The sequence below is a fragment of the Fukomys damarensis genome, unplaced genomic scaffold (genome assembly GCF_012274545.1).
Source record: "Fukomys damarensis isolate Sample0158 unplaced genomic scaffold, DMR_v1.0_HiC HiC_scaffold_30, whole genome shotgun sequence".
NCBI lineage: Eukaryota > Metazoa > Chordata > Mammalia > Rodentia > Bathyergidae > Fukomys > Fukomys damarensis.
The window spans coordinates 58154199-58171302 of NW_022900942.1; the positions used below are offsets into that span (position 1 = coordinate 58154199).

At 42.0% G+C, this 17104-nt stretch overlaps 1 protein-coding gene across 5 annotated transcripts in view; it reads left to right on the forward strand.

Annotated features, from left to right (window-relative positions):
* The window catches only part of Ankrd29 (ankyrin repeat domain 29), a 46640-nt gene that overhangs the window by 14940 nt on the left and 14596 nt on the right, over positions 1–17104 (forward strand). For 2 of the 5 annotated variants that reach the window (XM_033757302.1, XM_033757303.1), the window contains exons 3-6: positions 551–649; positions 6801–6899; positions 10718–10816; positions 12808–12906. In XM_033757302.1, coding sequence (XP_033613193.1) covers positions 551–649; positions 6801–6899; positions 10718–10816; positions 12808–12906 — 396 coding nt within the window. The remainder of the gene's footprint in view (positions 1–550; positions 650–6800; positions 6900–10717; positions 10817–12807; positions 12907–17104) is intronic. The other 3 variants (XM_033757305.1, XM_033757304.1, XM_033757306.1) reach the window with 3 other exon arrangements.

Genomic DNA, 17104 nt, shown 5'->3' on the forward strand with positions numbered 1-17104 from the left:
AGGTGGGCCTGTCCTCAGCGGCCGGGGCTCTTAGTTCTGGAGTCTCTGTCCATCACAGTGCTGTTTGTCTTTATCCGAATCATTTTGCAGTCAAAAATTTCTAAGTTTAAATATTTTAATTAAATAAAAATTAGGAAAAAAAATGTAAAAGACTTAGAAACATAGAAAACCAACTAGTACCATTTGGCCCAATTTTTTTTTTTTTTTGCATTAATCACTATATTTTGGCTTAGGAATTTTTTAATGTGAATCATAAAATGAGAGCATTTTAGCATTGCTTCCTTAAAACGCAATAACTGTGGTTAACTTGGACTGTGTTTCTGAAGGTAATGGAAATGAATCTGTAAATTGAAAATTCCAACCTCAGCAGTCTTTTCTGTCCAGTCTGCATTATAGGATTATTCATGAGGCTCCTGTATTACTGCAGGAAGCTTGACACTTGGACATGTTCTGGATGAGCTGACATCTCTGCTCTCCCTCCTCCAGGACCCCCAAAGGGCTCGCTGACATAACGGGGGCCTAACTGTTCATCTGTCTTTCCTCCACCCAGCATGGCACCACACTCCTCATGGTCGCCTCCTATGCTGGCCACATGGACTGTGTGAGGGAGCTGGTTCTGCAGGGAGCAGACATCAACCTCCAAAGAGAGGTAGGTGAGGTTGCGCATTTGAATCAAAGTGACCGGGCTAAGAAATGTGAAGCCCTTGTAATTGTGAACTGGCAACAGAGACAAAAGTTGTCATTGCTCTTCTCCTTAAAGCCCATTGCAGAGTTTATGCTGCCTAAAATACAGTCCAGGTTAGACCATTGTAGGAAACATCTGAGTTAGCTACAACAGTCAATTTTGTGTTGCTATAACAGAATATCTGGGATCCAGTACTTAATATAAGAAAAGAGGTATATTTCACTCACAGTTTTGAAGGTTCAGAGTCTGAGAATGGGAATCCCCATCTTGGCTTCATCATAACATGGCAGAGAAGCAGAAAGTGATGCAGAAGGGAGCGAGCAAGTGGGTTGGCCTTGCTTCATAACAACCCACTCTCGTGAGAACTAGTTCATTTCATGAGAGCAGCATTCGTCTATTCCAAGATAGTGCCCACCAACGACTGCTTTCCCCTGGGCTGCCCGCCCCTAAGCAGTTCTAGCCCCACACTGGGGACCAAGCTTCCAGCGCAAGAACCTTCATAGGACACATTCAAACCATATAAATAACCAAGCCTCTTACCACATTCCTTAAACACTCATGCATTTCCTTGCAAGTATCAATTCTTTCTTCCCTTGGGATGAAGTGTCATAAAACAGAGGAGACCATTATGTTTAGTCACTAGCTTCTTCATAATGAAGCTCCCTTGCTAGGACATCTCAGCCATCCTCGGCACACCATGTTTTCAGAGGACTTCTCTGCCTGGCCATGTATTAAAAAAAATGTCCCCAGAGGCCATGTGGGTAAACATTGGACTAAAATGTGAGCTGTGCCCACACTTTATGCAGGGACCAGCATGGGAGTTTGATCTCACCAGAGAATCCATTCTTTTTTTTCTCTTTTTTTGTTGGAGACAGGGTCTCACTATGTAGTTAAGACTGACCTGGAACTCACTCTGTAGCCCAGGCTGGTCTCAAACTCACAGCGATCCTCCTGCCTCAGCTTCCCGAGTGCTAGGATTATAGGCATGCGCCACCACACCTGGCCGAGAATCCATTCTTGATCCAACACCAAGAAACAGTAGGGAGACTAGTGTATTTTAATGTGGGGTTCAGGTCTCTTTTAGTTACTTTTTTGTTGCCAAGATAAAATACCCGACATCCAAAGTTAAAGGAGGAAAACTTTATTTAGCTCACAGTTTGTAGAGGTTTTAGTTCAGAATCCGCTGTCTCCAAGTCAGGGTAGCATTGCAGAGGAGAAATAGTTCGTGGCAGAAGGTAGCAAAGCAATAAGGGATGACCACAGCTCTTTCGGTCCCTTGTATCTTATCCAGGCTACTTAGGGCAGGCAGTACTAACACCCTTAATCCTAGTGCCCTTGAGCCTAGCTACCATTGCACCATGAATCAATGCCAGCATCACACACTGTTGATCCAGCCTCCTCTGGCCGCATGAGGCTTTGGGACACAGCCATAACAAGGTCTGAGAAAGCTCTGTCTGTTTCTAGGCTGACATAGGACCTAGTAATGCAGCCTTTGTGGACACGTGCTCTGCTCATCTCAAGAGTGAATGTGGCCTCTCAGTTCCCGCTGACACAGCCCTGAGATGGGCATCCTGGGCACACTTTAAATCAGACTGGGAACTTGATTTTCTATGACCCATGTTTACCCCAGGGTCTGTCTTACACTTGTTTCAGAAAAATGCTTCATTAGCCAAACTTTCACAAAGCAAATACGCCTGTCCTTCTAACTTGCACCACTGGTACCAGTTGGAGAATCCCGTAGGGCTTCTTTCCAGGTTCTTGGTGTCCCTAACAAAGAACTGGACATACATACAGAAAAGGCAATGAAGGTGTATATTTACTGGGGCAGAAAAGGAGTACACTCTTGCAGAGTGAGAGCAAGCCAGTGAAAAGGCTCACAGCAGCCCAAGGATGGGAGAAAGGTGTCTTTTGTACCCCAAATTCCCAGGTTATTCCCCTTTTATGCAAATCAGGCTTTGGGAAAGTCATCCTGTCACTCATTTGGCATCATGCCGTGTATAAAGTGTCCTGTCAAAAAACTGATCAGATTTCCTGTTATGTGTAAATGAAGGATCAGACATAGTGTCCTTTGATTGCTTGTGACTATATACAAATAAACAGCACCAGATTCAAATGAAGAATTGAAAATGGCAAGTTTCTCATTGGTCCAAAATAGCACTTTTCTGATTGGTTCTGTGTATAGTGAACTGCATACATCACTGTATTTGGGGTTTCCCTTCTCCTGGGAGTGTCTCTCACCCTGTTGCCCTGTTTTACCACCACATTTAAGTGGAGCAAGTTAAGACACTGTAGGTCTAGGAACCGTGTCCAGAGTTCCAAGATGTGTCCAATTGTCCCTCTTCTGACTCCCTGGGTGATGAAGTCATTGACTCTGGACCAGGAAAGAGTGATACTTGCCTGACAGACTCTGGGGTCTGGTTCCCTGCAGGCCTGCTTCAGAAAGGCTAGTTTGCTTGGAGGAGCAGGATAGAGAGACTGTAGAAAAATTAATCTTCTAACAGATTCATCTGAGAATTTCCATAACATTAAATCATTTTATTTTTTACTTCAGCAATTAATTTGCCTCTGGGAAGAAAATCTTTGGACACATTTAGAATTATAGCTTAAAATTACCCTCATCTTTTTCTTTTTCCTCTCTGCCTTCTGGTCCTTATTATAACTTTAAAGCAAAGACAGATTTTCCTCTAATAAAAACAATATGGTTCTGGTCTGTGTACTCAAAAACATTATCCTGAAGGGCAGCTCCACTGTGCACAAAAATCTCTTTAGAACAACTGAAAAGATCAGGGAAAAGAAGGAAGCATTTGAATTCTAGCCAGAGTGTGGTTTTATAGTTTATAGTTTATATTTATCTGTTTCCTTGCAATGGCTCAACTGATTCTGGAAATGAAAACTCTTATGCATTGAGATCAGTGGCCCTTGAAGACACAACAAAGTATACTCAGCTATGGCTTAAATGATGGTGCTAATAAGTGTTCAGCGGTCTCTTAAATTTCCTGAGATTGTACCAATCCAGAGCCATAGAAGAGCCAGAGGGAAATCAACCTCACTTGCCCTTTGGAAGCCGAACAAGGGTGCCTTGCTGTGCTTTGGAACTTACTCTTGCAGAAGAATTACAATTGTTAAACCATTTTTGAAGTATCAGAGTATTTGTTTCCTGAAAAAGTACCTGTCCTTGTTTTTTTGGCTTGGCTGTCTAGATACACAGAGCTTTCTAGAGAAGCAAAGTTGAAGCTAATGATCCTGAAAGGCTATTGCTGTGGATAACCAGCAACAGTGGTGACGGTAACTCCCAGGCCCTGGAGTTGCCAATGCAATTGGCAACCAGCCCTGGATTTCATAGTAAAGTACACACACTTAAGACTTTTTTTCACATTCCAGACTGAAGTCTAGATTCTGTTGGCTACAGATTGCTATATTCATGTATATAATTACTGATAGTATATAATCCCAAAATTGGCTCAAACAGATCGAGAAATTTGTTGAAGAATAATTCCTTTCTTTCCACGATGAAACAACTCCCTTGTTAGTTTCTAAAACTGAATATCTATTAAGGTGACAGTTTCCCTGTTCTGCCCAGGTTTCTTCATTCAGACCTGATTATGTACATTCTGGAACCCAGTATCCACCATGCATCAGAGAGCATTGGGGACTTCCTCCCACTTGTGTCTGTGGGAACCAAGGAGAAAGCTATTTCTTACCACAGGCAGAAAGGCTCTGTGAATAGTCATGTCACCTCTTCCTGCTGGAGCACAGCCTGAGGTTGGGGGTTATGTCTGGGAAGGTGTTAGCTGTTCTGCCTCAGTGTGAGCCTCACTGTTTCTCCCGCAACACAAAAACTTAAGAACAAGCTATAATCATTGTAGCCCTAAGGACCTGCTTTCCTGCACAGCTCCAAGTGAGCTGTGGAAAGATTTTCTTTTCATTGTGCCTGGGAAAGTGTAGTGTTGGCTTCAAAGTATGGAAGAGAAGAACATCTTTGTAGGAAAATGTGTATTGCTCAAAAGTGTGGGATGGTGATTCTGCACAACTTCGTCACCTGTCTTTAGGGGAGAGGTGCTTGTAAAAGTGGAGGGCTGGGTGCCAGGGATTTAGCTCAGTGTTTCTGCCACCTGCCTTGTAAGTGCAAGGTCCTAAATTCAATCCCCAGTATGAAAGAAAAGAAGAAAGAAAGAAAGAAAGAAAGAAAGAAAGAAAGAAAGAAAGAAAGAAAGAAAGAAAGGAAGGAAGGAAGGAAGGAAGGAAGGAAGGAAGGAAGAAAGAAAGAAAGAAAGAAAGAAAGAAAGAAAGAAAGAAAGAAAGAAAGAAAGAAAGAAAGAAAGAAAGAAAGAAAGAAAGAAGAGTGGAGGGCTAGGAACCAATGACACTAAGACTCATGTCTCCATATAGCATACCATTATGAAAAGTGAAAGCAGGCTGCTATAGTAATGCCAACTTGGAGCTGGGGATTTAGCTCAGTGGTGGCGCCCCCTGCCTCACAAGCACAAGGACGCGAGTTCAATTCCCCTGACCCCCCCCCAAAAAAATGCCAATTTGGAGAAATATTTTGAGCCCATTTTCATACTGAGCTCCAATGGGAGGAGTCTGTGGGTGAATTATTTATATTTTTTTCTTTTTTGTGGTACTGAGTATTACACCCAGAGCATTCACACTGGCTGCATCACTAGCACTTTTTTATTTTTTACACTGGGACAGGGCCTTCCTAAATTGCCCAGGCTGGGTTCAAACTTGCAGTCCTCCTGCCTCACCCTCCTACAGTGCTGAAATTACAGGCATACAACAGATTAGGTTTATCTTTACACTGCCATTTTACTACTCTTCCTACTAAGTTTTTTTTGTTTTGTTTTTTTGTTTTGTTTTGGTACTGGGAGTCGAATTCAGAACTTTGTACTTGCTAGGCAGGCACAGTGCCACTGAGCTACATCCCCAACCCTCTACTGAGTTTTGAAACCAAAAATTTCCCCATGTGAATAAATGCCACTGTTTCCCAAACATTATGCCAAATATACTAGTTTCCTATGGCTGCTGCAACAGACTACCACAAACTGTGTGGCTTTAAAAAACCAGGAATTTATTTTCTACCATCTGGAGGCTAAAAATCCAAGCTCAGGGGGTGGGCAGGGCCATACTCCCCCTCCAGGGCTGGCACCAGGGCAGAATCATTCTTTGCTGTTTCTGCCTTCTGGTGGCCACAACATTCCTTGGCCTGTGGCCACAGCACTCCAGCCTTTGCCTGTGGTCATGTTGCTTCTTTATATCAGCTGTCCCTCCACCTCATTATTTTCATTACTATTATTATTTTTGTTGTGGTAAAATACACATAATAAAATTTACCATTTTAACCATTTTTAGGTATATAGTTCATTGGCATAAATACATTCACAATATTGTGCAGCGACCACCACTCTATTCAGTTTGCAAAGTGGAGAGTCCACACAGGAGCTCCCCATTCTTCCACCTCCAGTCCTTGTACTTTCTAGCTCCATCATTGTACTTTCTGGTTCTACAATTTGTGACTCCTTTAGATGCCAGGGAAGAACCTCACAAGGTCCTGAGTTCAAACCCTGGTACTGAGAAAAAAAGGAAAAGAAAAGATAAATGCCAGGCAGAATCCTGCCATATTTTTGTGACAGGCTTACTTCATTTAGTGTGTCTTCAGGTTCATCTATGTTGTCATATATGCAGGATTTACTTCCCTTTTAAGCTAATAATCTGTAGCCCTCATTTTGCTTATCCATTCCTCCGTAGATGGACACTCCCATCGCTTCCATGTCCCAGCTGTTGTGAACAAGGCATCTCCCTCATTCTTATAAGGACATTTGTCATTGGATTTAGGGCCCAACAGACAACCAGAGACAAACTCCTCAAACCCTAAAGTTAGACTGAGGAATTAAAACCTCATCCTTGAGGTACCACCATACATCCTACTATACCAAGAATAAACGTTTCCTTCCACCTTGTCACTTTGCTGAACAAGGAAATGAATTGGTTTAAATGGAATGCCTTCCTAGGCTAGAAGGTTATATATGGAGTATTGTTTCTGTGTTCTTTGAAATGTATAAATCAAATGTACTTTAATAAAATGTCTTAAAGACAGCCTCTCCATCTCTCCCAGTCAGGTACAACTGCCCTGTTCTTTGCTGCCCAGCAAGGTCATAATGAAGTTGTGAGATTTCTCTTTGGATTCGGAGCATCCACTGAATGTAGGACCAAAGTAAGAAAAGCTTCTTGATTTCATACCCTGTTGGAGGATTTCAGCAGCCACAGCTATCAATTTTCTCCTCATCTGTGGTACAAAGTTGTGCTTCCCCTTTTACAAGATTCTCAAGCCTAAGGAAGTAGATTTTACAAGGTTACCTGGAATGGTTCGGGAGAGTCCTGAGGATTCCGTTCCAGACATTACATTTTTGTTTTGGACACAAAACTGGAGAATTTCATGGGGAATTTCTTCGACTCTCTTGCTTTCTATACTGGGACATTAAATTTTTAAGCAAGGAGGGCGCAATAGCAGGTGGCTTTCTGACTTTCCCTGTTCCCATGTGCTTTGTTCTATTTGAAGTCTAATCCCAGCACTATAATAAGAATTGTTGGAACTATTAATCTGATCCTGGGGAATCCAAGAGATTTCTAGAGATGATGGTTTGGCAGGCAGATTGTTTTCATGAGCTATCCTCACTGAAATATGTAATCCATAATTACAGTTTACACAGTTGGTCAAGTTAATGTGGCTCTTTCTTTAAGGAAGTTATTGATTTTCTTTCTTTCTTTTTCTTTTTGTGGTGCTGGGGACTGAACCTAGGGCTTCATGCATACCAGGCAAGCAATGAGCTACATCCATAGCTCTTTTTAAATTTTTTTTTAAACAAACTGCCCAAGCCAGCCTGACGTGGTCCTCCTGCTTCAGCCTCCTGAGCAACTAGGATCATAGCCATGTACCACCATTCCCGCTTCATTTTTTTATAGAGGAGTAAACCAAGACTGCATAGAGATCAACTTTGTGTTCATAATAATTTTACATGGTGTTTTATCATAGGAGAATGTGAACTGCCCTAAGAGTTTTATAATCATTAAGTTACTTCTGTTCTAATCGTTTAAAAAGTTCTTGAAAATTTTTCAAGTTGGAAACTTTTAGGTTTTCTTACCCATTGTATGTGATATTTAGATGTCAAGGGACTTTCCAGTAGGTTTTGTTTTTTCTGTTAAAAATGCTATTATGTAAATCTGAATTTCATACAGGGTTTCTATCTTTTCTAAATCCTGCTAGTGGACAGTGTTCCTCCCTCCAAATATAGAATATAATTTACAGTAATACAAAATATATTTTATGTATTTCATTTTTCATTATAAAAGTGATGCATGTAAAAAGAGAAAACTTTACGAACCTAAATCTCAACATTTTGAACTAAATCCATGCAATCTTGTGTTACCACACGGCTGCTTTTGTCGTCATGGTTCACAAGTTAGTACTGGCTCAGAGCCTTTGTACAGGAGCCAGTTTTGCTGTCCCAGAAGCCCACAGAACACAGGGCCCTGGATGAGCAATGTGGCACATTCCCATTAGGTCAGCTGCAGGTGCCTAAGAGACATGGGTGTCCCTTCCATGGGAAGCAGAGGCTGCAAATTTTAATATCATCCTGTCATCAAAATGGATTTTGTTTCAGCAACTCCTCTCTTGATGAATAAATCTATAAAAATTATAATCTAAAACTGCGTTTTAACGATGAAAGACATTCTTCTATCTTAATTGTTTTTACTATTCTGTTACCTCTTTAGGCAAAGAGCTAGGAAAACTGATCGGACAAAACTCAGAAACAGTGCCCGTCGCTGCTGTGAAGCAGTTGCTTGATGCCCCCAGCCTCAGCCTGAAGTCCCTCTCCTCTGCTTCCCCCTTCAAGGCCCAGCTCAACACCTTTCCCCACTATCTGGCCCACCCCTTGGTGAGGCCTCCTTCAGCCACTCTTTGTCACCCAGGATGTCCCCTGCCTGTGCCTGTATTGTTTCCTCTCATCAGGGTCGATTTTTATCTGGGGTTTATATTTTTTTAAAAACTACATTAATAAAGAATTAGAGACACAAGTTCAGAAGGGAGAACAAAATCACTTTAATGGAAAAAGGAAAATAAGCAGATAGGTAACTACGGTGTCGGAGGAAGGTAGAGTCCAGAGGCAGAATTAGAGCGGGGGGAGGGTCTTTGTTCTCTGCCCCTTTTATTACATGGCATGAAAGGGACTGTCCTTGAGAGATGTTATAACTTGATAGGCGATTTTGGGCTCTGAGAAGCCAAATTTGACCATTGTCCCTTCCATTGCCTACGTGCACTTTCTTGGATAAGCACTTCTGTGGTCCCTTTGTGCTGTCCAAGGGCTCGTCTTATGAGGCTTTTAAAGTAGAGCCCCACATTCAAGGACAAGTTAGCAAAACAAGGTCTGTGTACATATCAGTGCCTGAATATGGTGAAAGAACCACACAGTATGTATGTACTTATATATAGGTGTGTGAGTGTCTAGTGTTAGTGTATACTTTACGCACTGAATTTTTTCTATCATATAGCTCCCCTCTCCATGCCTTTTCTTTTTGTTTAAGTGGAGGTGGAGAGAGGAGGGCGTTGAGCCTTGGCCTGAAGTGAGCCAGGCCTTATCAGGTCTCTCTGTTTTTCCTAGCTATTCTCTCTAGCAGGAGTTAAACTCTTTATTTCCGTAAACCTCACTGAGGTCCTTTAACTTCGCCTGCCTATCCCCCAACTCTCCCTACAGTATGAACGCACGAACTCTTCCTGCAGTTTTTAACTGGTAGGACTACCTGCTTACTCTAATGACCCCACCTGACGGATCAAGGGCGAATTTTTGGAGCCATCCCGCAGCTATTGAATCAGACCTTCTGAAGCAAGAGTACTGGTTGAACAAAAACACTTCCCAATTTAGAAACCACATTGTAATATTTATGATTCGTAGTTTTGAGCCAGATGTAATATTCCTGAATTATTTATGATTAGCTTACATGTCCACAGAGCCAAACAACCGTCCCATCCTAGATGGGGAGACATAATGCCCTGTACACCTGAGAAAGACTATTAACCCATTTACACCAAAGGTTGAAATTTTTTGAGATTTTTACACAAAATTCATATGTTTTTGCCTAGAAAAAGTCAAGGAACAAGAATTTGAAGAGAAAAATTTATATTCTGTTCCATTGTTATGTATTCCAGAAATGGGGCACGAGGCATAAAAGCATTCATGGTTTTCACTGACCACAAACTCAGTGAGCCAGTAGTGTGATGCAGTTGGCATGAGAGCTAATTCTAATTTAGGCTGCAGAGAGATAAAAGCAGAGTAGATGGAAGAGTGAGATAGCGCACTCCGCCTCAGAGCACACCTACTACATTTAGGGCCCATACTTTAAAAGAGACTTGGACAAATTGACACATGCTCAGAGAAAAATAATGAGCAGCACAGAGAGAGGGCACATGGCATGTTCTGTCATTACCTTCCGTCTTATAATAAAGCAGATCTGGGCCCATGAAAGCAGTGGCCTCAGAGCGTTACCCATACAAGCACCTTAAACTCAGTGACCTGCAACTCAGTGGTACCAGAGGGAGGAGCCAGTGTCTGCCAAAAGGGTGTCTGGCCAGAAGCCGCTGGAGAAGCCAAGTTGAAAATGAGAAAACTTGGAACAGACTTTCTGTTTTGTTTCCCCTTGAGAGGCAGATAGATGATTTGCATTTGGTATGAAACATTTCTAATTCACAATAACTTGGTGAAATAACTGTAGTATATCTGTAGCAAGTCATCCAAGTATAAAACAAAATCATGACCTTAAAATGAACCACAAAAGGAGGAACACACCTATAATCCCAGCACCTGGGAGGCTGACTCAGGAGCTTACTACTAGCTCAATGCCACCATGGCCTGCGTAGAGAGTTCAAGGCCAGCCTGGGAAAATTCTCTTCCAAACTTCTGTCTCTGTGAGAAGTATCTGCTTGGTGAAACATGTACCTGCACTCCCTCCAACACGTTTATATTTTCATATCCGTAGGATGGGGGCACTGCCCTGTTGGCTGCCAGTCAGTATGGGCACAGGCAGGTGGTGGAGACCTTGCTGAAGCATGGAGCCAACATCCATGACCAACTTTACGTGAGTGTTTCACGGGGGCCTGCAGGGGACGCTCATTCCCTTATCACACCGAAGCTGGAAATGCCAACTTGAAAAAATATTCTGATAAACAGTGGGACTTGAATCTCAGACATACAGAGGGAAAGATCTAGTTGGCCAGATGAGCTTTTTCCATTAATATATATATTTACCCATCTTTGTTATCTTTTTTGTTGTTGTGCATCTGAGACATTTCAAGTATCTAGGTAGTTAAAGTCTTCAGAAGTTGTATGCGTGTAAGACAAGCCACATGGCCCAGCATAGGGACTTGCTGAAAGCCAGAACAGAGTTGCTTGTTGTAGAGTTATTTGTGAGGAAGAGCGCGAAGAGGAAAAATCAGAGTATTTGAAAAGAGTGGGGTTGAAGGATGAAGACTCGTGAGATGGGCGCACACTGCGGTGTAGACTTCTGAGAGGCTTCCACAGCTCGTGTGGGTCTCTTGGCAGCCAACTGGCAATTAGCATGTCACCCAAGGGCTCTTTTAATTGTCACCGTACTTCCGTGGGATTAGTGGCAAATGTTCTTCCAATTTGTAGGGAAAAAATTAAAAATGGAGAGATGAGCCAACTTGGCAGAGTTTCTTGGAGAGAAGGGAAGAATTTCTGCTTATAATTATCTAGGAATCACATGTTGGGCTACCCTACACCTACATTAGCCCCATGCCTAGGGCACTATGCTTTCATAGCCAGGTAACGAGCTGTGTAGGAGTGCGCGTCTCCCTTCAAATCTCCTTTCCAGGGTTTACCTAGTTAGCTCTGACAAATCGCAGGCCCTTTGAAGTCCACAGCCACTCACCTGAGCCCCTGTGCGGCAAAATCCACAACCTCTTTGGGTCTGCAGCGACACCCGTGGAATGACTGACTCGAAATATGATCTCAGAGAGTGATTCTCAACTCTGGCTACCCTTTAGAAGTGTCTGAGCGCTTAAAAAAAAAAAAAAGTGATTTCCAAGCAATCAAGCTGGAATCTCTAAGGTCACAACTTGAACAACAGGTGGTTCTGAATGTGGCTGAGCCTAAGAAACGCAAGGCAAGCTTCAGCTATCTCTTTGGCTGTGTCGAGGTAAAGTATAAGTGAGAGTGTACACAAGTGTATGTTTGTGTAGCTTGACTAGAAGGAGCCACCCACTGGAAATCCGGTACCCTCCACGTGACACACCTGGATGGATGTGCAGGGAGAAGTGTTTCACCTGTGGTTCACATTCCCTGTGAGAGGTACAGTAGTTAGTGGGTGTTTTCTGCTAGGCTGGGCTCTGGTTTTCTGTCACCATCTAGAAACCAGTGATACTTGCTGTGGTTTTGGATGAAGTGAGCGTTCAAGGGAATGAATGCTCTCAGCTGACCAGTTCATCGCTGAAACCACCAAGCAATGGGTTCCTAAGAGAAAAATGCCCAGAAGGGACAGACCCCCATTAAAAAGGAAAACCCAAGATAACAGTACTGCATTTGTTGAGCTTTATGGAGAATTGCCTTTTGTGTTTATAGGTATTGGTGGCTGCAGAGAGAGACTTCCTAGAGACTCTTTCTAGGGCAGTTTTTCTAATCACATTGTGCTTCTTTCTTTTCTTTCTTTTTCTTTTTTTTTTTTTTCTATTTGTAATTTTTTTTTTAGGTGCTGGGGATCGAAGCAGGGCTTGTAAATGTCAGGCAAGTGTTCTACCACTGAGCCACATCTCCAGGCAATTCATTGTTCCTTTTACTGCTTGGGAACACTGCACACTGAGGGACATGGGTAAAAGAGCATGAAAGACAGAAGTGTTAAGTGAAAGGGCACTGTCACTCTAATTCATAAAAACACACAAACTAGGTTTGAGGTATATGGTTTTTGTTTTTATCTAAACCTTAGCTCTTAATTGACAAAAAGATAGAAATCTAAGAGGGGAAGGAAATGGAAAATTAGAATCTACGTTTTTAATTTCTTCTAAAAGAAATGTGACACATGATTTTTGAACACTTAACTTTGTTACCTCTCAGGATGGAGCCACTGCCCTCTTCCTAGCCGCCCAAGGAGGTTACTTGGATGTCATACGATTACTGCTGTCCTCAGGAGCAAAAGTCAACCAACCAAGGCAGGTAATGTGCGTCGGGGAGCTCTGCTCAAATGGGGGTTATGAGGCAGGCAGGGCTGGGTGGCCCTTGGCAACACATACCTGAGATAACCAGCAGCTCCCGGCATCCTCAAACCCTTTTGCCTCCGCCATGAAAAGTTAATCTTTGAAAGGTTTGTCTTGTTCTGTGCTCTGGAGTCACCAAGAAAGGTCACAAAAGCAAGCTGACATCACAGTGTTGAATCTTGAGTGTTTGGTGTCTGAGGTCAAGTACACATTCTGCCACCTCCTGTTCAAATAAATTATGGCTGCACTGAGGTAAGAAGTGTTGGCCAGCCTGGGACGTAGGTAAATAGAGGCAAGTCCCTGCCCGGTCCCCAGTTGATATGCTGCCTTATCTCCTCCTGGCATAGGGGGAATACGTGTAATTCCCAACCCTATTACAAGTTTGTGTTCCCGAAATCGAAGAATGAGTTCTGAGGAAAAACCGAGGTTAAGAGTAGAAAATTTTATTGAGGGAGAGACAGCTCCTGAGACAGAAAGGGACCCAGAAAGTGGGTTGCCACAGACTCCACTCACAGGGTAGGTTTCACAGGGCAAATCAAGGGGTGGGTACAAGGTGGGACAAAACTATGACCAACCAAGAGGATGGCAAGTATAGTCAGTCACTCAGGGAATACTGACCCACTGTGGAATGGAGTCCTGTAGCAGATGTACGTGGAAGACCCCAATGACCTTGATCGTTAATCCATAGCTTTAGTCTCGTCTTTATTTTAGAAGTCTAAGTCTTCGTCTTAGTGGACTGGAAAAACAAGGCCCACCTTTCACAAGATAATGGTTTCTTTATAGATCTCAAAAGGGTGGTACTGAAGCTTTGTTTATCCCTCAGAGATACTAGGCATTTTATCTTTATCTTGAGGCCTGACATTCAGTGGATGCACCTTCAGCCACGGTTTTTTTGGGTTCTCACCCTCTGCACTGACTCCCTCAAGGGCCTGACTGCCCACAGTGTCACCTCACTTAGCTGTCTAGATCAGTCCCACCACTTCTTCCATCAAACCTAGCAGGAGCCCTGCCCTTGGACTCTGAGTGACTAGATTCTGCGCCTTTAGCTCTTGGCTTGAAACTTCCTTTCCCAACAGCCTGCAGATCAGTTAACCGATACTGAAAGGAACAAGATAACACAGGCAGCACTTTATGAAGGATCAAGAGCCCTCCACAGAAAAGGCAGTAAAATTAGTTGCTTGTGTATAGGAATTACTTCTGCCCTAATTAATTAGTTTTTAACAAAACATTTCAGATTAAAGCAATAGTATAGCTTTATTTTAGAGAAAAGTCAAGCCTGTTTCTTAACTAGTGATGATGCCTCCCAGGCAGGTTCCCACTGTAATTGATCAGAAAATTGATCAGAGGTTTTTATAATGAATAGCTATAGAAACCTTTATGTTTGCCTGAGCACTTGGCCACAAGCTTCTTAGGTTTTCAGAAGCCTAAACTCAGAAGAAACCTTAGGAAATAAGGAGCCTTTGGAGCTGGCAGTGGTGGCACACATTTGAAATCCCAGCACTTGGGAAGGCTGAAGCAAGAGAATCACAAGTTTGAGCCCAGACTGGACAATTTAAGGACTTGGAGAGACCCTGTCTCAAAACCATAACTTGCTGTGTGGTTTTGAAATCAAGAGCAAATCAGTCTCTCTTGGACTTTATCTGAAAATTAAGAGACTAGGCAAGATGAGCCTGACAATTTCTTCAAGCTCATAAAGCTGTGAAAATTGTTTCATTCAACGTTCAATCAGTATTTCCTGAGCATTTATCATATCCCAGGCACTGCTATGAATATAAGACTACATAATTAGGATTTTAGAGACCTTCTTAGTTTTAGATGGCCTCAGAAATACTCTTGGAATAGGAAGAAGTTTAGAAAAAGTTGCACCATCAGACCTGCCAAAGCTTACATTTAGGGGTAGGAGTTTAGTGTTTTCTTGTCAGTCCTTATCTTGAAATTGTTGATTGATTACGAATCAGAGACTTCATTTTGCCAAAATTAACTAAAGGAATTGGCTGCTTATAAATTTTATGTTGAGGCCATTATCAAACAGACCACTATAAACTTAGACATGAGATATTGTCAAGATTCTCTCCAGTAAATCCTTCCAAAGTAATTAATGCCTGGCACTTTAACCAGTCTATTTGTGAAGCAGATTGTATCATTCGTAGACTTCAGGTATTATTTAAAACACACAGACATGCACAGTCCAGGCACAGTGGGACATGCCTATAATTCCAGCTGCTCAGAGGCTGAGGCAGAAGCTTGCACGTTTTGAGTCCAGCCTGGGCAACGCAGCAAGACCTTGTCTCAAAATGGAAGTTCGGGGATAAAGCCAGTGGAAGAGCAGCTGCCTAGTATGAGTGAGGCTCTGGGTTGACTCCCAAGTACTACCAAAAAAAAAACCAAAAAACTAAAAAAAACCCAAGTTGATATAAGAAGTGGTATTTCAATTATTATTACATAATGTGCATTTGATCTTAAATTGACTCATGCAAAGATGCTGAAGCCAAGAAGCTAAAGAATAAACCAGCATCACAGGGGTAACCGTAACACACTGCATCTGTTATCCTCACCTTAAAAGTGGATGGCTGGCCCGTGGGTGAAGATACCTGGTTAAGGACTGAATGACTTACCCTTCCAAAGATGGCTTTTTCAGCCTTGGCCTTTGTACTGAGCTACATCTCACACCTCCTCACACCTCCGCCTTTTATTTTTTTCTTTTCTTTTGTTTTTTGTTTGTTTGTTTGTTTTTTGAGACAAATCCTAAGTTGCCTGACTGGGCTGGAACTCGTGATCCTCCTGCTTCATCCTCCTAACATGCTGGGATTGTAGGCATGCACTACTGTGCCTGGTTTAATGTAGTTGTTTTGAATGTAAGAGTCCAACTCTAAAACGACTACTATTCAAGGAAAGCATTTTTTTTAATAATATAAGAATTGCCTGGTGGGGGGAAGTAATGAAATCTTTCCTTTGCACAGGGTACACTCACATGATTGTGCTCTCGAATCATACACAGTTTTGCTACCTGTCATGAATTTATATTTAGAGGCTGTTACCTATCCAGGTCAGTCTAGTGTAAGTCCTGCCTTCTCTGAAAGTATAAACTCTGCTAGCTTTATTCTGCTTTGAGAAAACAAATAATGCCACGCATACCATAAATGTTTAAAAATACAAATAATGGGCCAGGAATTAGCTCAGTGGCACCACACCTGCCTTGCAAGCACAAGGTACTGAGTTTGATGCCTGGCACCAAAAAAATAATAATAATAATAATGACAAAAGTGAACAAAATTGATACCAGTTCTGTCTGACTTGGTTGCAAGGTTTAAAAAAGAAGTGTAATTAAACGCTTCCATTAAAATGGCCTGCACACTGCTGGGCCAATTCTGTTCTGAAATCTCCACTGATTTATTGAATTGTTATCAGAAAATTCTTGAATCTGCCAAATGAAGACAAGAATATTTGCCTGATTTCATTTCTTAATGTTTATAGATGAATCTGATTTATAATTTTATACCACCACTTTTTGGGGTCCCACCATTTTAGGTATTCTGTGACAGGATGTTCACAAAGTCACACTGAAATTACTCAGCTGACATTTGATCCAGGCTGTAGGGAATCTGAGTTGTGGTAGGAATGACTTTCCCTTGTAACTCTGTCATGGAGAATTAATGGAGACCATTTTTTTGTACTCTGTGCTATGGAATCATAATCACAAAGCAAGGCACAGTCAGACATTGGAACAACGATGGTCTTGATTTAAAACTTGAAATGATTTTCCTTCCACATTGTGTTAAGAGTCATGAAGATGATTGAAATCCACATTCGCTATCAAAACTCATTTTCATTTCTTTGCAAGTGTCCTCAACAAGCAAGAGTTGTCAAACCTTTTAATCACTACCTGTCCACTTAATCAGGTTTTTCTGTCAACAAAATGCCTTAACGTATGCTTTTTCCCAACTCAGTTCACCTGCCTTATTAAAACAATATTTTCTTTCTTTCTTATTTTTTGTTTTTTGGGATGGAGCCTCATCATGCATTTCAGGTTGGCCTCAAACTCACAAGAATCCTCCTGCCTAAGTCTCCTCAGTGCTGGGATCACAAGCCTGCACCACCGTGCCTGGTTAAAATAATATTTTCTTTTTTGTTGTTGTTGTCTTTTTTTTTTTTTTTTT